Consider the following 19,775-nt stretch of genomic DNA (forward strand, 5'->3'; position numbering starts at 1 on the left):
AGTGCTAATTGAGAATGCACAGTCATAAAAAAAATCCAGAAGAAAGAATAAAAATCTTATTTTTACCATTTTACCATTGCTCTTTTACTATTTCTTAATTCTACATAAAATTTAGTAAATCATTCCATAATCAGATTACCCCATTAGAAGATGTAGTGTTTCTACTAATTGCAGAAGAATACAGCACACTGTGTGTGTTTTCAGGCTTCTAGAAAAACCAAGATGACCACAAAATTCTCAGACTCAAACTGTACGTTGGCACAGTGCTTCTAATGATTTTATATAATATTATTTTTCCTTCTTTTATGACCTTCATAACTTTTCCAAAAATGCCTGAAAAATGGAGGAGCCTAAAAAAACTACCTTATCTCTGTTTAGATGCTGTCTGCATTAGCACATTGAATCATAATAGGTTCTGAACTTGAAAATTTGCATTCATTGCTATGACACCTAATCTAATTTTGTGATCAGTTTGGCCACTGAATGACTTCCCATCAGCTGTCCATGGCCAAAGCAAACACAAGACAGTGTTACCCAACATAATTCTCACAAGCATAAGATAGCATTAGATGGAAACTAAACCTTAATCTACCCATTCTCTTTTGTGATACCACATCTGAACAAAGTGATGAATTTTGAACAGACTTCCCAGGACCATTTATTTAGTTCTGTACATTTCTGTATGTTTTACTCAAGAGAAAAAAATTCAAACACAGTTAAAATTTCCTAAGACATAGCATCATCATGAGACTAAAGAGTCTTTAGAGAATTAGAATTTTCAACATATAGTTTCTCATCAAATATTTTATCCTTTCCAATTATCTATGTTTTGGTATGTTCTCTTTGCCAATAAAAGTTAATCTGAGGAAGTTTTTAATAGTCTTTCTAATAGCCAGAGAGACTAATAACCTCTACAGTCCCACTTCAGAACCTCAACACAAAAAGCTGTTAACAAATGACCATAATAACAGACAGAATTTTTATTGTTGCCAAACATAAGGATCATTTCTATATGTAGTTTAATTATCTGGTTTTCTCATGATATCCTTTCAAGTTAAATATATTATGAAGTAAAAAGATTATTAAAATCATAATGTTGCTGTGGCTTTTCCTGGTCTGATGTTTAAGTCAATTCGCGGCTATTCTGTCTGAGGAACTGATAAAGCTGGACCTTTGGGATCGTCAAATCTGCTGTTTGTTGTGAGCTGCATGATCATATGGATTCCATAGGTCAGGATCCACAGTAAAATTATAGATGTCACCAAGCCCATCCAAATTCCAGGAGTGAAGAAACCTGTACAGTCACTTGCATAGGAAAACTGGTTGTCTATAATGTTGAAGCCTTGAATCTGAAAATGAGGAAAGGTAGATAGATGAGTGCAGTTAAGCATGGTCCTTATTCTCAGGATATATGTGGTAATTACAAAAACCCACACCCTTTAACTATCAATCGTACTCTGCCCATTAAAAAAAGAGTGAGAACAAAATCCTCTGCAAAACAATTTTCCAGATTTCCTTTTCACCCAGGAAATTAAAGATGTAGAATCCATTTCTTTGGTAAGGTTTCCCACTTCAGAAATTTGTATTGCTTTTAGAAGTAGAGTCCCAGCGGGGACATGTGATCAGCATTCTGTATTCATATAATCAGTATATCAGTGTTCATTGATCATCAGCACTATGACCACTTCAGAACCAGGAAACTCAAAGCACTCAAAGGCATGAGAGTTAAAGCTGCTCAGACAATGAGATTTGTTGAAATAGTCTGAGAGTTTTAGCTAATAGCTCCTTGACAAGCAAAATTCCCAGAACCTACTTTATAACGCATCTAATAAAGATGCCTTTTTTGGCTGAGTTTTAGTGAAAGTTCAAGGAGAAAAAAGTTGTGAAATTTTTATTCCTCCCTCCTTAGACATCAAAGACTCAAAACAGAAGGAAAGGCTTGCTTTATTGAGGTATGGGATATGTGCTGTCTATTAACTTATAAAACCCATATAAATTTTCCAGCAGTTAGAGAAGTTTTCAATATCTCTGATTTGACTGAATTCGCAGTGTCTGCCACTGACTGTTCTCCAACCATGTTATTTTCCTCAGAAAAATCAACAAATTTGGAGATATGTTCTATGACTAGATCCCAATTGTACAAAAATATCAACAAACTGAATGCCTTTGAGACTGCTAATTTTCTAGAAATTTTGTTCAGACCAATCAAAGGGTTAGAAAATTGTGAAGAAAGGGAAGACAATCTCCCCTCTACAAACATACACGTAATGGCATAAGCACTGGTTCCTTTAGAAGGAAGGGAACAAAACTGGTGGAAGAAGAGGAAGGAAAGAATTAATATGATCTCATTTTGATTAATTCTTAAATAATTTTAAAAAGAAAAATGAAGACTGGGATTCTTATGCATTTAAAAAAATCTCTGAAATGGGTGTGTAAGGAGAGCACCAAATATCATAAACCCACTGGTAAAGAAATGACATGTTAAATATTACTATTTTCCATAAAATATTATCAAATAAAATTATAAAAGGATTATTTTATTTAAATCACTTTTCTCACCCAGCAATAACCAAGAAAGAATATGATCAAGGATTTCTACTTTCGTGTTCCCACACCATGATTATTCTATGATTTACAAGAAAATAAATAGAAAGCCTGCATTTATTTGTGGTAATAAGAGTTTGTACTTCCTAGGAAAGTTTTGGTACAAACTGAACAAATCTACCATGCAACAAATACACCCATAAACACTCTGGGCTTGAATCCAGTCATGGCTCAGGTCCCTAAAGTTAAAGTTTATCTAATATGTGTGTTATGAGCAATGTCTGTACCTTCCAGAATGGTGATTAATAAAACTACTATTATGTGAGTAACTAAAGGCTTTTTAGATAATGTGGAGGTGAAGAAAATTTTAGTAATTCAACCTTTTAGAAGAATTTTTCCAAGTCAAATCAGAGTAGCTAACTTGCAAAGACCATCTGCTTTCACCAAAGGTACTCAGAGTTTTGATTAAAGCAGGATTAGTGAAAATAAGCTCCAGGGCTGGACAACTATTTGCACATTTTTAGAGAATACATTGCAAGAGCCTTTGCTTGTTAAGCCACTGCTTTGACTACAAGTGAGAATGTGAATAGGAGTCGTGAAATGTAGCCTGAAAGACTTACTGACAATAAAAACAGAAGGTGATGACTTATGTCATTTGTGTTCAAAAAAATGGATTGGAATTCTGGAAAACAAAACAGACTTCTTACCACATTTACAAGTACTCTCTAAAGTAATTAACAGTTATATTCCATTTAGAAGGGCTTTGGCACTCCTGATTTAGAGCCAGAAATACTGAAATTAATTATTTCAATTCCAGTGGTCTTATATTTTTTTTAAACAGCATTCTTTTTATTGAACCATCTAGGTGAAAGATTCAATTGTACTTTCCTAAAATGATATGCCTACTTTTAGGAAAGAGATGAAGGATATACCAGGTTATTTTTTTTTTTAAGCTTTATAATTTCTGTGGGGGTGTTAACTACCAGGCAGAAAATGGGAATCTTAGCAGCATACATAGAAAAGTAAAAAATACTTACATGTGGTTCTCTAATATTTATGAATGCTAAAGTCCTTTGTATACAGGCCTCTGTCCAGTGGAAGTTTTAATTCTGGTGTTTAGACCAGTCATTTGTCTTGATTATACAAGTCTGTACTTCCTTTAAATATTTTTGAAGGCAGATTTCTCATCATATGGCCTTTGACCAAAACTTCAAGTAAAATATGCTGGGTTTATGGCTCTTCAGTACACACCAAACTTATAATTTTTGAACTTCGAGATATTTTAGCTGCAAAGAATATTCTTGATTTTGGAGTTTTTGGCAGATTTTCATAGGTTTCAAAGTACTTCTGAACCACACATAGTAAAGAAAAGCAGTGCTTTTGGTGGCAGCCACCTCTTTAACTTCATTGACAAATATGAGAACCTCAAAAGGACAAAAGGTATCATGGTAGAACAACCATTCCTAGCAACAACAACCAACAAGACCAAATGTAGAGCAGTTTTGATGCTCTGTAGAGGTGTGCTGACACAGGAGTGGTGACATCCTAGGCTGTGAGCATGCCGAGCCAGCATCCCACAGAGCTTCTTTTAGATGGTAGTGAGTGAGGCAGCTCCAGAACTGAAGTAAAAGGCTACACCTGTTCAATTTTGCCTAGGAGCAAGCTGTGCAACGCCTTCCTGTGCAGCTGCCATTGTCCCTCTATTACTGTGATTCAGCTTCCAGGACCCAGTGCCGCAGAGCGCGACTGTGCCAGTTTGACTGGCACTGGATCCAGGTTTCCAATTCATTGCATAACACTGACATGAAAATCATGCTCCTCAGTTTCAGCAACAAGGTTTTGTGCTAGCTGCAACTACTGAGCACATCCCACATGCTTTTTCACCATGGAACAGAGTTTGGGGGCTTCTAAACCTTAGGCAATAACAAAGAGTGATATTGAGATCACCTTTCAGTATGTATCAGTGGAAGATACCTGGAAAAGTATGATCTGGGTCAGATAGAACTTGGAAATGAGCCCAGAATGGTGACTCTCTGTTTTCTCACACAACAGAAAAATATCAGTCCAGGAGTTTTGTGTTGTGTTGTGTGCCATGTTTAGGACTGGGTCAGAGAAAAAGCCCTTTCTCAAGAGGAACTGGAGGTTCTGCTGTCTGAACAGTGAAAGCAGCTGCTGTTCCAAATCAATATGGAAGGTGAGAAACCACTACTTCTACTCTTGGTTAAGACTACAACGAAAAGATGCCTACTAAGACTGGAGCCTATTTAAGTTTTAAGAAGGCAGTAATATCAGTGCATATGGAAACAGAAGGAAAAGATAGGTGGTAATTATACACTTCACAATTTCATAGGTCATGTCTTTTCAAGTTTTAGTGATGTGAAAGCCTAACTCCAAAGAGTTCACTAGGCAAAGTACAGTTGCGTGAACTCTGGTATTTTCAGGCCTTACATAAAAATTACATCATAAGGAACCCTCACAACATTGGTATGTATTGCAACATTGTTGCTCAAAAAATGGTGAGACTTGACACCGGAATTTGTGGGAAATAAATCTAAGCATCAATGCCCTTTCTGTGAGGTTTACATTACTTAAGCAGAAGTGTCAAGTCTGGAGTCAGATTATTGATATTGGTTTATTATCAAAATTATAAATACAATTATATCAGCATTTGTATACAGCTCATGTTTGACAAAGAGTACAGTTTGGAATTGTTCCTATTATTTTTATGATCTCTTTTATCAAAGAGATCCCTTAGTGCAATATTGTTTTAAGATATAAATGTTGTTATGCTTCTCTTAGGTCAAGAACAAAGCCCAAAGCAATAAAGGTGTAATCATCTATACATCACATATGTAGTCTGAACTACTACTAAATATGCAGAAAAACTATGTGCCATTCAAAAAAATCAAGCTGCTTTCCTTCTGGATCATGCAGGAACTCGTACCATTCCTGACTGAAGTCCATGGCAAACTTCCTACTAAATTGAATTGCACTGGACTTTGTTTCTATCTGCAGGAGTGCAGACAGTCACCGAAAACAGCAGCAGCACTAAGCTGTACTTTCCTAGGTAAACAAAGCACCAATAAATCAAATAAAAACAAAGTAAGCAGTATAAAGCCACCCACCTAAGAGGCCCCTGTTTCCAACAGCAGCCCAATTCATTAAACAGGCATGAGGACTTAGTCATTCTTTGCCTGATTAAGTGCATTTGTTTTAATTTGGTTTTCTTTCTGTGGACAACTTCATAGTTTTGTTTTTCAAAGCTGTGCTTTCATGTTTTCCTTGTTCAGCAACTGGCATCTTTTTTACCCCTCTACTGAATAGCTCACCTAGGGGAACAGCTTTTCTTTTATGTTTTCCCCCAGGCTGGAATGCAAGTAAGGGCATTATGAATGTGTGTCATTCACCACCTACAATAGCAAGTAATAGTTCTTGGAGTTATCTATGAAATGGCAACCCATACTCACTTGCAGCTTGGAAATGAAAACATCCCAATTTTTTGCCTCATTGTTGGATGGAACCAGCCTTGCAGGATAGAGATTGCTTGTTCCCACCAGCTGACAATGAAATGAATACTCTGCAGGGGCAGAGATGCCAGAAACATTAAATTTAGCAAACTTTTCTCCATCTTGTACAATCTCAACTGAATTTAAAGTGGACCATTTTCTAGCCGAGACTTCATAGAACTTGTTGGTCATTAAAAACCTAGGAACACAACAGAGGACAAAAAGAAAAAGTCAAAAGGTTAGAAGGAAAAAATGAATATACATTTGATAAAGTACCAGTAGCAGATAAAGGTTCACTATTGCTGGCTGCAAACATCACAGATGATGATGATATGGACTCCCATATCGTTCAAGTTGTTCAGAAGGGAAGAGAGTCTGTGAATGTGTTTACTACTTAAAGTTTCACCTCACAAGCACAGCTTCCTATAGCTGTGGCAGGCAAGAAGCAAATGCAATTTCATTCTTCAAGGGCCTCTGCCACTGCTGTATTTCATCAGTTACCAACAGTTTATAATCAGTGAAGGGGAAGCTGAGAAAGTGTCAGTAAGACTGCAGTGGCTCTGAATAAACATTTGATGGGATTTTTGGAAAATTGCTTTTATGATGGGTACAGGCGTGATAGCCAATCTAATTTATCATTGTGATTCTTTCTCTGCTCAAATGCCTAAATGGCAATTTCCTTTGCAAAGATCTGAATTTGGTGTAGAAGACAGAGCTTTCTCTCACTGGTGGGTCAGGAGCAATTGACAGCTCTAGTTTCACAATTTGAAGTAGGCTAGGTACAAAAAGGTATTTTCTTATTTTAAAAGCATCCATGTATGTGGGATATTGCAGCAGTTTATAATCATGGAATTTATGTTACTACCAATGTACTCTGAACAGCTCCCAACAGAAATAATTGAGAACTTCCAGACATCCAGAAGTACATTCTGATCCTTTACAGATCAGGACGATGTGCTAATCTTCACCACTTTTATACAGTTACTTTTAGGCATTCAATCTATTTCTTGAGGAAATTATAAACCTTTCTCCTCAGTGTACATTGTTTAATACTTTAACCCTACTTGGTCTATGCATGTGTATCTCTACATAGTTTGCTGATGATTTCTTATGATTATTGGTAACCATGAAATATGTAGAAGAGAAATTTATTTAGCAATAAATAATACTTGCTAAAAATGAAATATTCAAATCTGTCTATCCACAACGGCTAATACTGTGGGTTGACTTTAAAATTTGAAGTAATAACTTAGACGTAATTATGATTGGTTTGAAAAGAAGTATAGTCATCTTAAATGAGGCAAAATATAGACTATTTTATGTTCTGTAGGGTATATGTATACAGAGAGAATATTCTCTCTGTAGAATATTACTTGTTTGTTCAAATTAGTTACTCTCAATATTGTGTTATCTATACAGCACAGAATCTAACATTGCTTTTTAAAAAAATATTTATTAATAATCAGTGGCTCTTGATTCATATAAGTTCAGAAACCTGAAGAGTTTCAAAATGCTCAGAAGGAATTCCAGAGCACAGTGTCACTGAAGTGAGAAAAGGCTTATGTTTTAAGCCTGAACAGTTCTATCCATAAAACATTGAGCTGAAAGCATCAGTGAAAAACAAAACAAAACAAAAAATTAATTCCATCCAGCCCACATTTACAAATATATATTGAAAATATTCTATTCTTATATAGTTACAAAATTAAAACCTTGATATTATTGCTAGAAGAGAGAAACCTTTTCCTGATGTACAGTAGAATCTGAACAGAATTTCCATGGTGTCCCAGTTGCAATGCTATAGGAACTAGCTGAAAGCCATTATAAACACAGAGGAGCTTACTTAAATGTTTATGACAACCACAGAGGCTGGCTGTGGTCTGCACTTCTGCAGATAAGATGAGAAAAGTGGCAAAGAAGGAAATTCCTTGTAAACTGACCATATGAACAAAAAGTTTTATAAGGCCACATATGTGGTGAGTACAGTCTAAAATTACTTTAAAGGGAATGCTGTCTCTTCACATTACACCAAAGACTAAAATGTGTTACTTGAATACTTATGAGAATTAACATTCTAATTGGTTAACTAGTTGAGCACAGTTAACTTAGTAATAAAGGCTGTTATCCTTAGATTTTTCCAAACAACTAACAGTGAATAGCCTCCACCAAGCACACATTTAACTGGTAACAGATGTTACTATAGTTCATTAAATTACAAGAGAAAAGGCATTCAAAAACCAAAAATCTAAAGAATTACTTCATTTAGTTTAACATTTTCTCAAATGAATAGATAGCAAATAGAGCACATCATAGCAAATTAATGACACAGAGAAGAGACGGAACAAAGGTTTTATCTGCAGAACTGAAAGTACCTTGGCTTCTTAAGGAAATTCATGTTCATGTTAAACATTAGAAACAATTATGCACATTAGATACATTATGTACTTTATGTACGGTGGCACAAAAAATTCCTGGTCTTGGGCCAGGATCCCTTTGTGCCAGATAGCTCTGAATGCCACCTCCACTAATCAAGTCTCGTGTGGCTAATCATTACAAGCAGAGGTATTTCTGAAGCAGAAGATAGCTAGAATTACTGTTTCAAATATTCAGGGAGGAACACAACTGTTAAGCAAAAGACTTTAAAACATTTTTTTTTGGGTCAACTCTATTCTGTTCGATACATTGAGCAACAACGGGAGTCAAGTACGTATCAATATAAGTGTGGAATACTAATGTTCAGCACTTCCATTCACTTTGACACTTTTTCCCAGAGAAAATGACAAGTGCTTGAACAGCTGGATCAGTTTATGAGAGAGCTGAGATGATGCTTCTTCCAGCAAAGTACTACTGCCCACTGCTCCCACTCCTGCTGCAGCAGTAGCTTACTTTCCTTACACTATCACAACAACACTACAACCACTCCCTTACAGCTCATCTCCCCGTGCAAGAGCAGGAGGATGAGGGAGACTGTAGCTCTTGCTAGAGAGAGGGAGAGGGAGGTGGCAGCTGTGTGTGTGCACAGGATGAAGCAGCAGTAGCAGCTGTCAGTGGGAGGTGGGATGTGACCAGCTGCTCTGTACGTGGGCATAGACTGGTGTTGATAAGGGGAGCAGGAGGCTCTGGATCCTGCTCATGCTGCTGAAGTTAGAACCTCTTTTATTGATGAATAAACTGACCTGCTTGAACATGATCCCCTCTGGAGTCACTTTCTGTCTTCAAGATATGTTATCCTATACTTAAGTAAAAGGCCTTTACAGAAGCATAAAGTTGTGGCTCTCAGCCCTGTTCCTTCCACCTCTTTGCCCTGCTTGTGTCCTGTTTGTTAAGGCAAACCATGATCTTGGTGTAATCAGGTGTAATCTTGAAAAAGAAATCTAATCAAAATTAACCAGAAGGGGAAAACAGAGGTTGTAGAGTATCCCTGGATTTTAGAAGCCCTTGACAAGAGACATATTGAGATTCACAAGGTGAATAAAGTGCTAGCAAATCATGAAAAAAGTCAATGGCTTGCTCTGATTCTGTTCCATGTATCTTATTATTTGCATTATATAGCATGCAATACAGTATTATGGTAGCTAACAGAGGTCTAAAATGACACCATTTTCCCACCCAGATACAATCCAACAGGAAACTGCAAATAATCAGGTGGTCTTTAGATCTGTTGTTAATTTATAAAGGCTCTGAGGTGTTATGGGTCGATACCAACCTGCAGCCAAGCACACATTTACATGTTTGCTCAGTCCCCCTGTTCAGCAGGATAGGAGGAGAACAGAAAGAGCAAAAATTAAGAAACTTGTGGGTCAAGATAAAGACAGCTTAATAAGTTAAGGCAAGAAGGGAAAAAGCAACACAGAAGCAGTCAGTCTCTATCTCCCACGCACAAACCAATGCGTATTGAAGGTCCAAGAAATAGTTACCCTGGAAGCTACTCCCTACAATTTCCTCTATTCCATTTTATATTTCTAAGTTCCTGTGTCATAAATAAAAATCGATCAATTTGTGTTTATTTGCCCTGAAGGTCTATTAAAAACCTGGATCACACAAGGCCCATTGGAATAAACTGAATTTTCCTGCAAAACACAGCCAGTCTATGCTACTCTTACATGCTTGGCATGAAAACATCCAGGACCTATCTCTCTTTTCAAGTCCTCACCTATTGCAGAGCCTGAGTTTCTTATTCCAGCTTCAAGGACTATTTATGCATTTTGGTATTTAACTATAATATGTTCAAGTAGAAGCATAGGTCAAGAAAGACTCTGTGAACATTTCTGCCTCTACTACAACAGGCTCAAAGGATATAAATTTTTTTTCCTCAGAAAGAAAGAAAACATGAACCATTCACCTTTTGTACTGGCATTTTCATCTAAATTACAGTTTGTCTGCAGAGTTGCTTCAAATTTCCTCTTTCCAGATGACACTCAGATTCATGACTGCATTCAATTTTTCATCCAATAATTAATTAAAATTATAAGCTTTTAACAAACAGATTATTAAATATAAATCTAAATAATCTTCACTAAATCCATGTGTGCACTAACATCACATCTGATCTCCTGCCAGCTGCAGAAAACAACTGCCAAAGGATTTTGTTTCCATACTACTGTCTCAAGGTTTGCAATTTGCCATTGTACAGTTAAGTGAAGCCTGTTGACTACTAAAGAAAACATCCCTTTAAGATCTAGCTATTAACTTGCTTTCAAGCACAGTCCCATGCTCCATGATCCATCATGGGATGCTTTGTGATTTGCACTATTTTCTCAGAACTATAATTTTACTAGGAAGGATGATATTTTGCTGAAGATAGCCATATTCAGGAGAAATGTAGGAAAGAGCCACATTCATTCATAGAGAGATTACAGCAGACCAGCTAAGACTTGTGCTAGGACACACAAAGATGAAGAATGAAAATCAAAGCAGTGTCTTGAAGGGCCTGTCTCTGTCAGAGTGGGATAGGAGCACTAAAGAGCACACAGAAGAGCGTCAGGGCAGTACCAGAGAAAGTGCTATTTTGGGACTTGTAGCAAAAGGAAAAATACAACTTGGGTAGAGTCTTGGTTGGAGACACGTATCTTTTAAATACGAGGAAATACAAGGAAAATATTTTCTTAATCCCCCATGGTGATTAGGGAAATACATGTCTCTTTCATAATTTACATTATTGAGACCAAGGCACGCTTCACACCATCACAAAGGACCAGTCCCACGGATCCTATATACAGCTAACTTCAATAATCACAAAAATAAAAACACTATACAATGTACAATATACTGTACAACAGTAATCTTTTCTGTACAGTATATTCTCTTACAAAGCTCTAGCTGGTTGAGTGAGAAGGGAGATGCTAAATAACAAAGTATGTCTGTTTTTTTGCCACCAGTCATGATCTCTAATACTGACTGCAAGTATTTCTATGCACTCTGAATACCACTCCAAACACATCACTGACTCTCCTCAAGACAAGTTCTTCTGGGGTCCTTTTACCTAACTCAGGATGTCTTTCTGTCTCAGTGTAAATGATAGTATTTATTCATTTGAGCATTCATCTGGACAGGCTGATTGATGTGCCAGGGCCGATGGTATGAGGTTCAACAATGCCTCACAACCACCCCAGGCAGCACCACATTCTGGGGATAGAGTGGCTGCAAAGATGCCTGGTGGAAAAGGACCCGGGGGTGCTGGTGAATAGCAGCTGAACATGACCCAGCATGTGCCCAGGTGGCCAAGGAGGCCAAAGGCATCCTGGCAAGTATCAGCAATAGTGAGACCAGCCAAACCAAGGCAGGGATTGTCCCCCATACTCAGCACTGGTAAAGCTGCACCTCAGATCTGGTGTTCAGTTCTGGGCCGCTTGCTACAAGAAAGACACTGAGGTACCAGAGCATGTCCAGGAACGGGCAACAAAGCTGTTGAAGGGGATGGAGCAGAAGGGGTGGCTGAGGGAGCTGGATGTGCTTAGTAACCTGGAGGAGAGGAAACTCAGGGGGACCTTACCACTCTCTACAACATGACAGGAGGTTGTAGTGAGGTGGAGGTTAGTTTCCTCTCCCAAGTAAGAAGACATAGAACAAAAGGGAATGGCCTCATATTGCATGAAGGAGGTTTAGGTTGGATATTGGGAAAAATTCCTTCAGTTAAAGGGTTGCCAGGCCTTGGAAAAGGTTCCCAGGCAAGTGGCTGAGTCTCCATCCTTGAAGATATTTAGATGTTGTCGCACTTAGGATATGGTTTAGTGGTGGACTTAGAAGCACTGGGTTAAAGATTGGATTCAATGATCGCAGAGATAATTTTCAATGTAGACAATTTTATGATTCTCCCTTTAATTTTTTTTCCCCAGGTCTTCCAATTCCCTAGCTTTTCTTCCCTCTCATCATGGTAGGAGAAATATGGTCTTGTCACCGTCCATAAAGCAGCAAAGACTTTTTAAAACTTTTTTCACCCCTCATTGACCACAAGCTAGTACTAAAAGAGTGCACTGGCAATCCACATTAGGACTCAATACAGCCCTGGCCATGCAGGTAGACTTTAACCCCTCTAAGTTTTTACAAATCACAGTTAGATTTTCCTGAGAGGACTGTGAACTGGTCCTGTTAGTGAAACAGGAAGCTGCATATACCAATACCTTACAGTATGGATGTTTGCATACAATATTTTTTCAGAACTTTACCTGAGCATATTAATATATTTTCTGTATAAAGGCTGTACTACTGTTCTCCTGCATTGTGACTTCTCAGACTAGAAAGCAAATAATAAATTAAAAAATATTTTCATTTAACTTCTCCCCTATTTTTTTTGCTCCTAATTTATTAATTTACTAACAGGTAAATTGCAAACTACAAAAGATCTATTTAAAATAAATAATAAGTTACCTTATCTCTAGGCTGCTGATTCCATTCACTGGTTTTGTGTATTTTAATGACAGTCTAAGAATAAGAAACAGATTTTTAATATTAGAGTAGTCAGCTTTAATTAGATCATTGTGACATTTCAATTTGAGGAATATATTGTAAGTCAGGAGGTAATTACAAAAGTCATATAGCAAAGGTTCAGTACATAGAAAAATATGACTAAATATTTCTAGGGTTTTATTTACACAAGAGCAGGTGCTTCAAAGTAAAGGGAAATAGAGATCATGTTTCAACAATATACTTCTGTCTGAGTTACTGCCTCATAACTGGCAATGCTCCCCTTCAAGGGAATGAAGTTATGATCTCATTAATGCCAGTGAAGATTTTTGTGATTGTGAGATCAGGCACAGGGAAACCTGTTTGGACCAAAGATAAACAAACCAGGGAGTAGGGAACATAAGAAGAAAAAAATTGTGAAAATAAGAGGCCTTGTCTGAACAGTTTTTGTGGTTTTGACTTAACTTTTTTCTTCTAAGAATACATTTTTTTAAAATTTTGGATTCTTTAGAAGAAGAACATTAAAATAGCACTAATTTTAAATTGTAATATTTCTGATAGTTTTCAGAATTACATGTATTGTGATATGAAATTTCTTATGCTACTCACGTTGTGTTGCTGTCTGAGCACTCAGAGGCAGAAATATCCACATTCTGTGTTAAAAATGTTGCATTTGTCAAATCTATTAAAACTGAACTGTTGGCTTTGAGGCTGAAATTACTAGCATAAAAAAGGATGCAGGAATAATTTCCAGTGGTCACATTCAGAGGAGGATATGATAAACTGTCTTCTTCCTCAGCAGCCATTAATTGTCGTCTTAATTCTGCCACCACATCAGTTCTTCTAGAAATCTGGAATAACAACACATTAACAATTCATCCCTTTGTAAGAGTCATTTCAGTTGAAAACAGACCTTCACCATTCTGTACCTTGAGCACCAGTTCTTCTGAAATCCCCAATCAACCTCAACATTTGTTACTGTCTATTTAACTGGTGGTGTGGAGGCTAATGAGGCAATGTAACCTAGGTTCCCATGGCCAGGTACCCACGTGTGAAAATAAGCACCACTGACACTAGGCAAATGAATGTAAAACAGTGTTGGTAGTGCTGCCTTAAGATGGGAGTATTCATTTGTGCTAACAGGTAGAAGAATGTTTTTGTTGGTTTTTTTCCCCCGGAAGAATATACTGAAAGAAATTAGCTTTTTTTTTCTGCAATAAAATCATAAGGAAATTTCAACTTGCTAGTTCAGTGACACTCTCCTCTTAAGTAACAGTAGCAGGCTTTGCAGTCTTCATTTTAACAAGCATGAGAGCAGTCTACTTAGCTACAGCAAGCTTATTTTTTAGACTCTTCTGATGGCTTATGGAAAAATAAGACCTTTGCTCATTTGGCCGATCTGGTGAACTCCTACAGGAGATGCATTTGCTTTTAGGATATTTCCAGCAATATTTAGTAGGTAATGCTTTTAAAAAATGTGCCCAGGGCATCCTTGGTAAAGCAGCCCCACAGATATCACCAGTTAAAGCAACCATACCTTATAACACAACAAATTTATTCTGTTCTTATCTTACTCCTCACCTCTTACTCTATTCATATCTTGGAGATTCCACCTATTTTTGAGTCCCATGTCAGCTTTACAACTTTGTATGCTGCAGGTGACCTCTACCCTTGTATAACTCTAGGGTACAAGGAATGAAAGGCATCACAAGGATTACAAGGGTTACCAGAACTGTAATTATGTGGAGCTATTGCCTAGAACTACTTTTTATGGATTTAAAGACAGTCAAGGACCATTTTCCAGTCTGAAACAGAGACGATATTATGCTTTATAACCTGCCTGTAGAGAGGAGCCCCAGAAGATTTTGTCACCTTAACGACTGCTCTGCAAATGCTATTGGCCATCTGTTTTTCACAGCTTGTCTTTGCAGGTACCTCATTCTATCAATTAAGCAGAATGGGCTGCATTAAAACCCTTTGACTAAATGCTCCAGCGAAGAATGTAATCTTCCCCTCCCATACATGCATACTTTATGAATTTCTTTTTAATTCAGAGTTGTGCCTTTTTAAATATATCAGAACAAGCATTATTTTAAATGAATACCATTTTCTTTAAAAGAAGAGGGTACAACAAAAGAAAATATTCAACTTTTGATATAAAACTTTAAATCTTTCCTTAGACTTTCCTGAAATGTAATAATTTTATTTCAAACTGAGAGGAAAAGCTGAAGTCTAAATTATATCCTGTCTATCTATTGACTTCACTATGTGGGCCCCATGTATCATCTAAAGAGGGCTTTAAAAACCACCTGCAAAGAGCTGAAAACAATGCTACATTGGATAGTGAATTGGGATAACTTGGGGGATTAGGTTGAAGTACTTTAAAATAAAAAGAAAGCTATTAAAATATAATCATAAGACTAAGCTTTATTTCTTTTTCTCTCTGAGCAGTCCTTTGCCATGAGGCTCTTACATACAGGTTCCCTTGTCTCTCTCAGAAAGCATATGAACCAAAAGAGGGTACACCTGGAAAGAAGGGCTTTCAGAGACAAAGAAACCCACTAGTCTGATAGGAAAAGGCAGATCCATCAGGTCAATGCACGGCTCCAAGTGGAAAAAATTTGCGTTTGTTGACCATGGGATAATCAATATGTGGTCACTGACACCTGACTCAGGGATGCACCTGTCTCAGAGGGGAAGAAGAGCTTCAGCCCAGGAGATACTGGGGCTTGGTGACAAAGGTTTAAATGAACTTGGATGGGGGGAAAGGAGCAGAACCAGGCTGTCCAGTGATAAGCAATGAGATGGTGTGCCAAAACATGGGAAAATTAGTATCAATGGGGATATCAATCTATGTCCAACACAGCATGTTCTGTGATTCTATGAATTAAGCATGCTTGAAATCAGGGAGAGATTTTAAAAAACTTAATCTTCAGGTTGGAAGGAGGATATCTGAAACAGCCCAGGCTGGGACCATGGGAGACCTGATGACAGCAGTTGCTTCCTCCAAGTTACTGCAGTGCGAAGCTGAGAGCTTCCCCACTATGCCCCTGTTTCTCTGTTTAAGGAATATTTTATTTTTCTTTTGTTGCTGCACAAACATGAGCTTACCGAATCAAAATCATTCTCTGATGTCATATATTTCATGCTAAACTATAAATTACAAGACACTTCCTTGACAAATGGATTATATTTACACTGAATTACTGTAAATCAAATTAGATTATTTTGGAACAATACATCATGGAAGTGTTGCCAAACATTAAATCATATTTAATTCTGTTGTTCAGTGTGTTCTTCTCCTTCACCTAATCTGAACTGAGGGATGTGTGAATCACTGTCTTAGTCTCTGAATTTATCAATGGCATTTTTGGTCTCAGTCATGCAGTGAACAACAGCAAGACCTGATTAAATAATGTACAGAGAAGGAAAAGAAAGGGTGCCACTTACGTTTTCCTAGACCACAATGGAATCTTGTAATTACTAACTGAACCTGCAATAGAGGTAGTCTGAACAAATTTCTTCCCTTTGATCTGTTTTTCAAGCCTCCTAATTCAGAATCATTTCTCTTGGAAACAAGAAAGGAAGCAGATCTGGCAACATTTTGATTCGTCAACATAAAAATCTTTTTCAAAGCAAACAGACCTTACATCCAAAATTACTTGTTTTGTTGTTGTTGCCACAGTTTTGTTGGCTCTTCCAACACAAAGTGGCTAGGGACAAGAAAAAAGATTTGGGGCCATTATATATATTTGAATTTACATTTGAAAACAAATATAAATCAAATAGTTGTAAACACATATGAGAACCATACAAAAAACTGTGAAAATGAAACTTTCATTTGCTGAAATGATGAATGGTAATGAACAACAGAAACAGATTACATTTTACACTGGTTACAACATGGGATTTTTGAATATCAGTTCAATAGATGATTGTGTCTTCTGTTTCAATCCTTTGTTTCCTGACTTCTTATTGCTGTGTTAAGGTGTGCACATCAAGAATAAGAAAACTGTCCTGGTGGTGCTTGCTTCTCCTTTTCATTTCTAACAACATATATATATAACCACATCCTCTGTGTGGGATTGCTGCTCTTATTGAAAAGGTATTTCTGTACATTCAAGGAGGGAGGTGAGTAGGCAGAAGGGTTCATTTCCTTTCTCTTCCTAGGCTGTATCTTAGTTTAGTCCATACATCCATACTACATTTTTTTTGTGCATATTGTGCACTACTGTGTGTTCTCTATATATACCTGACTGGGATGGAAAATGACAATTTTTCCAATTTTACCTGATTAAGCCGGTTGTTAGCATTCCAAAACTACATAAGAATCTTAGCTTCTAAAAAAAAGTGCATTATCAGAGCCAGATATTGCTTATTAGCATTGCACAGCATAGCACAAATGAAGAAAAGAACATGAAAATATTTAGGGCATGCATGTAGAGACAAGTTCAAAATAGATTGCAAAAAATGACAACAAAGAATTTTTTGGATCACATATGATGACCTAAATCATGACATGCAAGGTCCAAGGAAGGGAGGCCAGGTGCTGCAACTGCTACAATAACACCACAAAGACAAACACCTTTTATCTGAACTAGATTTTGGGGTTGGTAAATGGAACTGCATCTACATATCATGTACCAACTATAATTCTTTTCACAGAATACCAAAAGAACAGTATGCTTGCATTTTCTCAATTTGCTTTAACAGGGACCATAAAAATATTATTTTTATTTTTTTTTTTGCAAGATATCCTTTAAAAAAATAACACCAGGAGGCTTGGTGCAGGGGTACTGCAGAATGGCAGATCGTGCTTCTTTCTGGAGTTTGGCTGTGGCATATCAGAAGCCACCCAGCATTCACATCCCAGCCAAGTATCAGCACATTTCAAATGCTTTTTCTGAAATTATCATTTCACATTCCTTCCTACACAAACAGATCAGTTTTCCTCCTTTTTTTCTATTTGATGTGGCATCATGGTCTCACTATGGATAGCATCATCACCACCCCTGCTAATACATCCACTTTCCTGAAAGATAGTGTATCACGAATCTGTGATGCAGGCAATCTCACTGCTAAAGGTCAACAATTTAAAAGGCAAGCATTAGAATTTGGCATTGTTACTATGGGGCTAAATATTTCTGAAAATCATGTAAAAGTAGGCCACAAGAATGCTTGTATTAGGGAGAGTCCAGCAAGCTAAGATGTTTATTGTAACAGGAACAGGTACTTGGGGTCTCTAAGATACCCAGAGATAAGATTCGTACAGGTTCATACAAGGATGAACTAACTCTAATGAAGCAATATTAATAAAGTTAATGAAACAATGTTAATGAAGCAATATCGATAAGGTTGCTATAGTGATTACTGCTACAGCCAAAATTGTATAAATATGTGCACTTTGGACAAAGATGATGGAGTGAGATTTGGGTTGCTGATACACCTAGTTCCCATGTGCTTCAGTAAAAACACCTGCACATAATCGTTCTGTGATTTTGTGTTATTGAACACTAACAGTATTACTGTAAAAATGTTCTTTGTGGTGTCAAGTTTACAAAATCACACACACAGCAAACAGAAATACATTTGATTTGACTTATTTCATTCACCTGTCAGTGGAAGACTGTGGCATAACAGTGTTTTAAGCTGTCAAAATCTAGAATATTGAGCAGAGTTACCAATTATCTCTATTTTTTAAAGCTTTAACTGTTTAAATTTTTATGATTTCTAACATTTTGGGATTTTGTTTTTTTAATTCCCCTCTAGGCTGACTTGTGGCTGACTCAGACCTGGAAGTGTTTAAGGCCAGGTTGGATAGGGCTTAGACCAACCTGGCCTACTTGAAGGTGTCTCTGCTCATGGCATGGGGATTGGAACTGGGTGATCTCTAGGGTCCCTTCCAACTCTATTTTACGTATTTCTACAGTAACTAAGACTAAACAAGACACCAGAATAAATTTCAATAGCATATTGATATTTTTCCCAGAAGAATCCTTGACCTCTATTTCTGATCTCTATTATAACACTGATGAAGCAGGTAAAAAAAGAATGCACAGAAATGTGCATTCATTTATTAACAATGAATGCTATAATTTTAGTGCCTTGCAGGATATGTGGCCAACCTTGCTGTCTCACATTAGCATCTGATGGCTTCCCTGTTGAACCATGCACACTTCTACCAGTGAGCCAAATGGCTTGGCAACAGTGACACACAGCTTGTACCTCGTGTTCTGCATCCCTCAGGGTTTTTCACAAAAATGAGGCTGGGACATGGATGTTAAAGTCAAAATGCAGATCTTACAGTAAGAGATAATGATCTCACTGTAAAACATAATGTTCTCTTTTATAATTGATAGAACTGCTGCGACTTGTGGCAATCACCCCAGTCATGAGCAAGCACTTCAAGATCTTCTGTTAGAAGAGGCAATAAAACTGCAGCATTTTTACTGCACTGTTCAGTTCAGTGGCCTGCATAAACACAATCTGCAGTATCAGCTCACATATTCATGGCTAGATGTGCTTCTGCACAGGCCTGTCCTTTAGCAGCACTGGGACGGATAAAAGATCTCTTGACTGTCATTGACAGAGAATGGAACTACTCTGCCACCAGCACTGTGCAGAGACAAGAGAGTTAGCGGAGACCATGCAAGCAGCAGAACTCAGAGCAGAGCACGGTGTGATGCAGCAATTGTGGAAACAATTCCACTTGAAAGACTTTAAAATAAGACAATGTATGACACATACAAGAACATCTGAAATGCAGTCCCCATTTTCTGAAGAAATGTATATTACCTGTTATTTTCTTGCTACAACTTTCAA

At 37.3% G+C, this 19,775-nt stretch overlaps 1 protein-coding gene across 1 annotated transcript in view; it reads right to left on the bottom strand.

The window, feature by feature from the left end:
• Window positions 1-965: 965 nt before the first annotated feature.
• Window positions 966-19,775, bottom strand: part of LOC131592162 (V-type proton ATPase subunit S1-like) — a 50,310-nt gene continuing 31,500 nt past the window's right edge. Inside the window, exons 7-10 of the mRNA XM_058863478.1 lie at window positions 13,563-13,804; window positions 12,918-12,971; window positions 6,012-6,249; window positions 966-1,349 (exon numbers count right to left, since the gene is read on the bottom strand). Of these exons, the coding sequence (XP_058719461.1) occupies window positions 1,140-1,349; window positions 6,012-6,249; window positions 12,918-12,971; window positions 13,563-13,804 (744 nt within the window). The 3' untranslated portion in view covers window positions 966-1,139. The remainder of the gene's footprint in view (window positions 1,350-6,011; window positions 6,250-12,917; window positions 12,972-13,562; window positions 13,805-19,775) is intronic.

The sequence above is a fragment of the Poecile atricapillus genome, chromosome W, assembly GCF_030490865.1.
Source record: "Poecile atricapillus isolate bPoeAtr1 chromosome W, bPoeAtr1.hap1, whole genome shotgun sequence".
In the NCBI taxonomy this organism is placed as follows: Eukaryota; Metazoa; Chordata; class Aves; order Passeriformes; family Paridae; genus Poecile; species Poecile atricapillus.